At 35.9% G+C, this 9,866-nt stretch overlaps 1 protein-coding gene across 1 annotated transcript in view; it reads right to left on the bottom strand.

The window, feature by feature from the left end:
• Window positions 1-8,998, bottom strand: part of LOC106474999 — a 15,082-nt gene extending 6,084 nt beyond the window's left edge. Inside the window, exons 1-2 of the mRNA XM_013935696.2 lie at window positions 7,210-8,998; window positions 4,862-7,102 (exon numbers count right to left, since the gene is read on the bottom strand). Coding sequence (XP_013791150.1) covers window positions 4,862-7,102; window positions 7,210-8,998 — 4,030 coding nt within the window. The remainder of the gene's footprint in view (window positions 1-4,861; window positions 7,103-7,209) is intronic.
• Window positions 8,999-9,866: the final 868 nt, after the last annotated feature.

Genomic DNA, 9,866 nt, shown 5'->3' with positions numbered 1-9,866 from the left:
CACTACTTCTATAACATGTAGAGAAAAATAATATCAGTTTGTGGTGTCCCTACTGTGAAACTATCCACTACTTCTATAACATGTAGAGAAAAATAATATCAGTTTGTGGTGTCCCTACTGTGAAACTATCCACTACTACTATAACATGTAATCACATTCTTCTCTTTCTAACCTTCCGATGCTATTTTAGATTATCAGTACGAAGTTTTTGTTGTGATAAAGATGCAAAAAAATTGGCTTCAATTAACCAACATTTTTAATGTTGATACGTTCGGTTACTTTATGGTTTTGACATATGGTCATCGAACAAAACAGTAATTCAACTAGAGTAGCACTTAGTCGAGCGCACACCTTCGCCACGCAGCGTCGATCATATTCGGCCCTCAAAAACATACGAAAATCTGTCTGTATGTCCGTATTTATCAAAGGACACGGATCATTTTTTGCAGGACAATGAGGAATAATGTTCTACATATGTCCACCAGGTTTAATCAAAATCCGATCAGTTTTGTTTGAGTTATACAGCAGAAATAGTGTGGAAAATCGGTCTCCGTGTTAACAGACACGGATTTTATTTACTTTTGTGGCCATCCAGAAACTAACCACTTCTTAATTGGGCCACAGTCCAAATGTATATCAACATTCGTCCAAATACATTTAGCCATTTTTGAGAAATCTGGATTGATTGATTGTGTTGTAGTTACGCACAAAGCTACACAAAGGGCTATCTGTGCTCTGCCTACCAACGGTATCGAAACCCGGTTTCTAGCGGTATAAGTCCGCAGACATTTCGCTGTGCCACTGGGGTGCTCGAGAAATCTTGCTGACAAACACACACACAGGGGTGAAAACAGGACCTCCGTCCACCATCTACTACCTATTAGATTACCCTCCGTCCACCATCTGCTACCTATTAGATTACCCTCCGTCCACCATCTACTACCTATTAGATTACACAAAACCTTTTAATTATTCATTTCCTACTCTGATATACATAATTATGATACAAACGTTTTCTGTGTGGACAGCGAGCGACTCCATATGGAATTTTGACGGCTTATAACGCTAAACATTTACGTTCGATACTTGGGGGTGAGCATAGCACATATATATACCATTGAGCAGCTTTATTTCGCTCGAAGAATTTTCGTACACTACGCATCGAGGCCTTTTTTCAGAGCTTAGAGGTGACTGTTTACTAAATACTCAACGTTTCTGAGCACTGTTGAGCGACACCAAGATGTTGACAAAGATAGACCCAAGACCGAGTTCATTAGCTACACTTTTAAGTGTTGTGTGTATTTTTACCAGTAAACTAATAACGAGTTTTTTTCCACAGAAAAGTTGTTTAAAATTTTAAATTAATTGTAGTGTGAAAAGTTCGATTAAACTCCACAACAAGGCTGACCAGAGGCGTGTCCACAAAAGTGGAGTGGGGAGTAGACCCCCATTGGATAACTAGCTCTGTCCTCACTCTTTCAGGATTTTAAAAGTGGAAAAACAGTTAATGTTTTCAATGGATTTTATTTCGAAATTGGTTTCCATAGGCTGACTGTATATATATACGTTTACATATGTGTTCTTTTGTGCCATTATCTAAAATGCCTGCGACGAAACAACAAAAGCTGTGTAATTTCCCTGATGTTACAGTGGGGATCGACATTTGGAACACCATGTATTAAATATTGTCCACCTAAGTAGCGTTTCAAGGAGTTTTTTAGGGAGAGGGGCATAATGGGGGCAAACAGTTAGTTTGTGCCCAGAAACAATTAATACTTTCATATCAGTGTGAATCATATGTAGAGCAATATTTTTAGCTGTAGACTTTGTATTTTAGCGCAAAAATACACAATGGGCTTATTTGAGCTTCGTCTACCGCGTGGAATCTAATCCAGAATTTTAGCACTGTAAGTTTAGAAACCTACCATTGACCATCAGATACTTAGTCTAGAGGCTTGTGATAAACACGGTGTAGTTAAAACGTTATTAACAATCCTAATTTTTTTGAAACTCGAAATGACTAAATTAAAACCGAGAAATGGAAAAAACTTGTAGCTTGCGGTCTTATCGAAAATATATATATTTTTGTTAGCATTGAACTTTAATGATCAAAGAAAGTAATTTTTCTTTCCTGGTAATTTCTAACTACAGTGGTATTCGCTGTCAGTGTATCCTCTGCACCAAAACAGTTTTAAAACGTTAGCTCTCCGTCTCTTTGAAGCAGAAGTTTATTTTATGTTACATACAATATATATATATATATTTGTTAGCATTGGACTTTAATGATCAAAGAAAGTAGTTTTTCTTTCCTGGCAATTTCTAACTACAGTGGTATTCGCTGTCAGTGTATCCTCTGCACTAAAACAGTTTTAAAACGTTAGCTCTCCGTCTCTTTGAAGCAGAAGTTTATTTTATGTTACATACAATATATATATATATATATACATACAGAGTTATAAAACGTTTCAGTTATAAAAAAATAGTTGTTTTGCTTTTCATTTTTTAACACTTTAAAAAGTGTCGAATTTCTTATTACGGAAATAAAACTGTCACTGACATGCAACATAATACTGGGAGCTAATTCCGCACAACAAAAGTTATCTCATTAAAACAAACGTGGCTAATTCCACTAGTACTTATTAAAAATATGCTACACAACTTTTTTATAGTTATTTAAACAATGACTCAAGCTGGCATGCTGAGTAAGCCAGAGTATAGTTTCGTTTGCTATTCCTAGCCAAGGTTATTTTCAGCAAGTTGTCTCTCTCTCTCTACTTGTGCGTTATAGAAATTCACAAGTCAAGTCACCAACGAGAAATATTAAGACAAAACTAAGCGGTTAAATATCAATACGAAATATATTCATGTTAAAAAAAAAAGTAGTGAATAACCTATATATTAGTTAAACTCAATAACTATGTTTTTTTTCTTTCTTGGTGGTAGCATGTTAGACATAAAATGGAAACTCGTATTTGTTAAACTCAAAAACTGTTTTTCCTTTCTTGGTGATGGCATGTTAGACACAAAATGGAAACTCGTATTAGTTAAACTCAATAACTATGTTTTCCTTTCTTGGTGGTGGCATGATAGACACAAAATGGAAACTCGTGATTAGGTAGTTACCATCACCTATTATATATTTATATAACTTGAAATATTCAATATTTTGTAACTGGATTCAAGAAAGTGAAATTTGTTAAAATGCAACAAACGCCAACAGTGGGACACTTTCTGCCACTAGGGAGACCGTTAAATCATAAACTGTTACTTTTGTGTTTTTTAAGTTATGAAGAACTAGATGTGACCCAAGACACAATAAATTTGAAATCTCTTTCTGGAAATTATTATTTAAGATTACAAAAAAAAAATAAAAAATGAACAGATGAATTTTGTAGAAAATACTTTTTTTTTCTATTTCAAATACCAGATAAAAGTTCTGTATTCCTAGCTGGTGTTCTGTGTAATTAAAAAAAAAAATCAACAATAAGAAATTATATACAAATATTTTCATTTAAATTCAGTGTTAAAATATAATTTTAAAGCATTCCAAAAATGTCATTTTAAATGCAGACCGTTTCACGTCTAAAAATAGATTATAAAACTTAACATCATGGGAAAAAAAAAATGATGCATTGTTATGATAACCTTACAAGCATCAATAATTTCCGTTTGTTTGTTTTAGACCAAAGCCAGTGTTAAGTTTCTAGTTGTAAAAAGTTTGATCAATTGTTTTCTGTTATGGTATTGTACCCAGTTCATCAAAAAAAGTTTTGAGGCAAAGAAAAAGTAACAAATAATTGACTTTTATACTAATGATCTCGAAAACGCTATCATGATGTACCTTTTTTTTTGTTATTTCTATAGTCACTAAAAATGATCATCAACTAACTCAAAAATGCCTCTCTATTGTTAATACTTGATGAATAGTCATACAACACTCAAAAATGTCTCTCTATTGTTTATACTTGATGAATAGTCATACGACACTCAAAAATGTCTCTCTATTGTTAATACTTGATGAATAGTCATACAACACTCAAAAATGTCTCTCTATTGTTAATACTTGATGAATAGTCTAAAACACTCACGAGTTTCAGCATTTCTGCAACTGGGTCAGCTCTTCTAATATATGTTTGAGTTTGATTCTGTCACCATTTATTTCTAAACTTAAAAAAACAATGTCTCAGTTGGGCTTCACGATGACCACATCTTTCATTTCATTTCAAGGAAGTTTAACTTCATAAGAATTCTTTGAAGCCAAAATGTCACACCTTGTTTTTTTTTTTGGAAGTAAGGCTATCTTTATCCAAGTGAGATTATTTGCATGTACATTCATCAAGTTCAAACTTTTTCAAGTTTAAGGAGTTCTTTTCTTAGTGTGTTTTTGTATTTTTCAAGTTAATTTCTTTCTGATTTGACAATTTGGTATGTATTTTCAACCCACTGTTTCTCTGACTGCTCAGTGTACATTTCCTCTACATTTGTCATTTTTGCTTTTTTTAGCTTTCACAAATATAATTTAGTTTGCTAACCTTCTTTTCATTGACTCTTCCACTTATAGATTCTTCACTTACAATTTTTGTAAGTTTTTCAATGTAAAGCTTTTTACTTTTTCCAAACATAGCATTCTCTAAACTGCCTGTGCCTAGTTTACCACTTAACTGTGTATCTTTTTCTAAGGTATGAGAAATGTTTCTTTTGCTGTCTACTTTTAATTCTGTTAATTTGTCTGTTACTGTGACATCACATTCAATCGAAAGTGGAGGTTGTCTGAAATGGTTAGTCTTCATGCACCAATCCATGCCACAAGTACAAAGTTCTGACTCATGACAAATAAAAGAATCACCAAGAGAATTCTTACCTCTTTGAACCTCACTTGGATTGGAAGAACCCAATTTCTGCTTGCTGTCTGTATCTCTGCTACCATCAGAAGACATCCCAGCTATGTTGCTAGAGGATGTCTTTGTCCATCTTTCAGAAGACTTTGCTGTTCTATTGTCTTCTAGTTCTACTGTAATATGCTGTGTGTTTTCGCCTCTACTCGCCTGAGACTGAGTTCTCTGAGTAATGACATTCCTCACTGAACTGGAAGGTTTAGAAAATGGATCACTAAACTTCTGGTTAACTCCATGTTGCTCTCCAGTATTTTGTTGTTGCCAGATACTGCCCAATGGTTCTTGGTGCTCTTCTTGGTGAGAAGTAACAAAAACTTGACCTTCTGGATTATTTCTGTTGAAAGAAAATCTCATATGAAACACGGGTCGCCCTTGCCCAGTAGATGGAAGCATTGCACTAATGTTTTGTCCACCTTCCTGATGAAGACTGCCACTCAATGATCTAACAAAGTGCATTTGTCCTGAAGAGGTATGTTGAGGGTTTTTTACAGAAGATCTTGCATTACTACCCAAACTATCTGAATGAGAACCTGCTTGGACTTTGCAATGCTGATTTTCACTTTCTTGTTCATTATTCACTTGTATTTCAGAAACTGTTTTAAATGTGGACCTTAAAGCCCTTTGGCTATGAGTTCCTAAACCCTTTCTGTCTAAGCTCTGTATGCTATAGGACTTCCTATCTCCTTGTAGCCCTGTTCCACTGACTAGTTCAATAGGATCAACGGCCTTGTCACTTTTAGAACGATTGTATCTTATGAAACCTCTAGGACGAATTGTTCCATACACAACAGCACTATCTGAAGCTGAACTCTCTTTGCTCTGTGATCGGGTGTATCTATTGTCATTTTCTGAAACTTCACCACAAGGACTTTCCACATTACAGCTGTCAGACATGTGCAGCCATTGTTCAACTCTCTTTCTTCGACTTTCAGGCATTCCTTCTGTTTGAGAAGATTCACATCCAGTCTCCTGTGTTACTATTTGACCACTAATAGGTGATGAAGGATTACTTGAAGAACTGGATTTTGGCAAATCTTTTGTAAAGGACTTGATATACTGTTGATATGTTCTTGGCCTTATGGTTCCATATAAAGATGCTTTATCTACTGCAGAGTCATCTTGAAATCTGCTGGATGGCTTACATGTTCTTGCTGAGAATTCAGATTCATATCCATCACAGCTTTCTACACCACTGTCTCTACGGAAAGTGTTCTCAGCTGCAGAAGAGTAACCATCCTTGAACTTCCAAGAATCGGGCTTCAGTCTTGGAGATGAAGGTTCACTAGCAATTACGGATGACTGACGTCTCGTGGGGTCAAGAACGAATCTCAAGACTGTTTCTCTAGGAGACTGATTTCTCTCTCGGCTAAGTGATCTTGTCATTGACGAGAATTCCCTTCCTAAATGACCGTTGTGATGAAACTGATCTCTACCTCGTAATCCCTGGGAACTTCGGCCTAAGCTGTGGGTTAGAGGGGTGAGCCGAGGACTCCCAAGTGATCTGAACTGACTACTCATATTACGATTAACAGACTGCAGAAGTTGCCAAAGTCCCTGGGACCCATACATAACAGGGTGAGAATCATCAAAATGAACATCAAAGTCATCTTCTAAGTCTGAAGAATCTCTGTCAGTCGAGTTTCCACTTCTTAGTTCACTCCCAAAGAATTCATTAACTCTCTGTTCTCTTTCTTTCCTCATCTGTCGAAATGGATCTCTCCTTCGTTCCCTATGGAAAAATGGATCCCTAGCTATTTTGCTGAAAGTGTTTTTCATAAAGCTAGAAACCATACTATCTCCAGTCCATGTGTCAAAGATATCATCAAATATATCATTTGATCCTGATGAGCTCTCACTATCTGATCTTTGGATATCGGACGTTTCTCTAAACTGTAAATGTTCTATTTTATCAAAGTCATCATCATTTTGGTTTGGTTTTTTTGTAATCCTTGTCTTCTTCTCTACTTTCGTCCACGAACCGTCTGCTGCAGGTGTTGTGTAAACCTTACCTGTTTCTGTTACACAAGAGCCATCCTTATTGAAAGTGAACTTTCTATAACTGCGAGTAATAGGTAGTGGACCTCCAGAATTCCTTCTTACAGTTGACTGTCCTACATTTCGAGATAAAGTACTCTGGTCACTTTCACTATCTTCAGGAGAAAGCCTTTTCAGAGTGGCTTCAACTTCTTTCTTCCAATTCACTTCATCTTCAAAAGATGGAGAGAGTTGGCCATGCTTTGGATGTTTCTGTGCCCCCCTATGAGACCTTCTCTTCTAGTACCCGGGGAGAGAAGTGTCCCCCAAACTGATTCACTCTCATCTGAAGGTGAAGTCACTAGGTAAGTATTCTTAGTAGCATCTTTTCTAAATAAACCTTTTGGATCAAGTTCAACCTCTGCTTTACTTTGAGTTGACTGTTGAGACTCCTGCCTTGAGTAAAGCTTAGGAGTCTTAAATAAAGACTGAACTGGGCTTTCAGTTGGGGGGTGTTCACTCTCTGAGTCTATAGCCTTCTGCTGAGATAATCTTTCTTCACCTAATTTAGCATTAGCTTTATTATTCTTAAAAATTCCTTGAGCAGTTATTTCTTTGGGGTCATTACTGTCTAAATTCGTTGTCTTAACTGTCTTCTCTTTTAGATATTCTGGTTCATCATCTTTTTCAGGCTCTTTTACTTTTTCATGGATTGCCTGAGTGGATTTATTTTTTTCTGTTTCAGTATCTTGAGTTTTTTTATGATCATTAACTGTCTCTATCATTTCTTTTTCTTCGAGTTTTGGTCTTACGATGGGCTGCAACTGATCATTTTTTGCTTCCACTGGCAGATTACTTGAAGATTTTTCTAATTCATGGTTATTCAAATTTTCATTTTTCTGCTCCTCGAATGACATTTTATTCTGTAAAATTCTCTTAACAGGTGAAAGCTTACTAACGTCTGCAAACTGTGAGGAAGGAGATCCTACTGATGTTTCAAATGTTTTTGGTATAGTGATTTTACCAGGTTTTCGTGCAATAACTTTGACATCTTCTGGTTTAATAACAGGTTCATCTTGGCAGACTGCTTCTGAGTTTTTATCAACCTTTTCCTGCTCAGTTGACTCAGTTTTAGGAGACTTTTCTTTGTTCTCTTTTTCATTAGCTAATTTAAGGTTCTTTTTTTCAGCTTCTTCTTCATCCTGTCTGCTTGAATCTTTTAATGCACTATACTTTGTAATATTAATTTCTTCATCACTTTTGTTACTCATTATTTTTTCATGAATTTCCTTCTCAGCAAGTGTATTTCTTTGATCATCTGTAATGGAATGCTTTCTTTCTGCAGTCTTTCTTTCTTCATTCTCATGCTTGTCTTCTTTTTCAATAAACTTTTCATTTTTCAAAGACAATGAGGTGACTTCCGAGGCATTATCTGCTGTAGACTCAACTGATGAAGAATCTTTTTTTCTGTTTTCAGTTGGTTGTGGAACAGCCTGAGCAACTGAGTTAGACTTACGGGGTTTCTTTGATTGGTGAGCAAGACTTGAGATTCTCACAAGATTACCATCAAAAGATCTCTCAGCAGGACGTTTACCACTTCCATCTTCCATTGCTGCAGCAACAGCAGATGGGAGGAATTCATCGTCTGTTGTCTCACTCTGGAAGAGTTGAGAGGCATTTTGGAAATCAGCTGAGCTATTACACAACTGATCCTCTGCTCCGGCATCAATATAAGCAAAACTGTTTGTGACTGTCTCACCGTCATCCTCTTCATTTGTTTCTTCACCATCAGCTTCTGCAACTTGATCTTCAGATTGTAAAGGTTCTTCAGCTATTTTATCTTTTGGTCCATGAGGTACAGCTAGTGGATGGTCTTCCATCTTACCAGATTCAGGAGGAGGTGGAGAAACAGGAGCTAAGGCCAGTAGGAGATCAATACGTACTGGTGTGAGATTAGCCATGTCCTCAGACACTTGAAGTAATGATAAGTCATGTCCGTAATTTACCCATGAATCTGTGCATATGTCGATAATGGTCGCTCGCTTTGTCGGGTCCACAGTAAGCAAACGGCGAATAAGTTCTGATGCCTCTGTAAGGATAATGAAAGAGTATCTCAATAAACAAGTCATGGCTAACACATTTCAAATAGTGTTATCCTAATAAGTTAGCACTAATACTATATTGGCTGTATTATTTTCATAAATAAGTCAAAGTTTCCTAGCAGTCGTACTTGGCAAGTCACGACAACGTGTTTCTACCAACATTGCTTGAAAAGCCAACAGTAATACATTTTGAATAACAAATGTACAACAAGTTATCATTACTATGCTACCAGCAGCTGTGGTGTGGTCCTGCTGGGGCATCTTGCAGGGGAGAAGCACCACTCCCATACTTCAAAGGTAAATTATTTTCTGTACTGCTTTCTTTTACATTCAAGTGTAGATTTATGGGATTAGAACCATATCTTTAATAATGAATGCTTTACATAAAACGAAGTTTTTATCATTAGTTGAAAGCTCTCTGACCTTCCTAATACTGCTGCTTTACAATAAGATACTTCAAAGTAATGACTGTCTGAAATTCTAGTACACTAATAAACATTATATCCATTTTGTTTACATCTATTGAAATGAACTGTGCATGCATAAACACTTTGATATTATGATGTACGTTCATTTTCAGGACAGATAAAACTGAGTATTATTAAATAACCTGTTAAAAAGTAGCTGTTCTGTTGGAAGAGGGGATTGGGTTGATAATGAAGACTCCTCACTTCTAAATTTAACAATACTTGGCTAATTAGCAGCAGTAATGTTTTAGGATTAAATCACTACTGGTATGCTACTTGAAACATTATGATTTAAAATGAAGTCACTAATGATATGCTATTAGCAGCAATATGTTTTAGGATTAACTAAAACATCACTAAAACACAAAGCCACAGAATTTTAAATACATCTAAAGTTATCTATCAGGGACATTTACCATACCCTGCAA

This window comes from Limulus polyphemus, unplaced genomic scaffold (assembly GCF_000517525.1).
Source record: "Limulus polyphemus unplaced genomic scaffold, Limulus_polyphemus-2.1.2 Scaffold7953, whole genome shotgun sequence".
Lineage (NCBI taxonomy): Eukaryota > Metazoa > Arthropoda > Merostomata > Xiphosura > Limulidae > Limulus > Limulus polyphemus.
The sequence above is the reverse complement of the archived record's forward strand: the minus strand, read 5'-3'. Positions and strand labels throughout refer to the sequence as shown.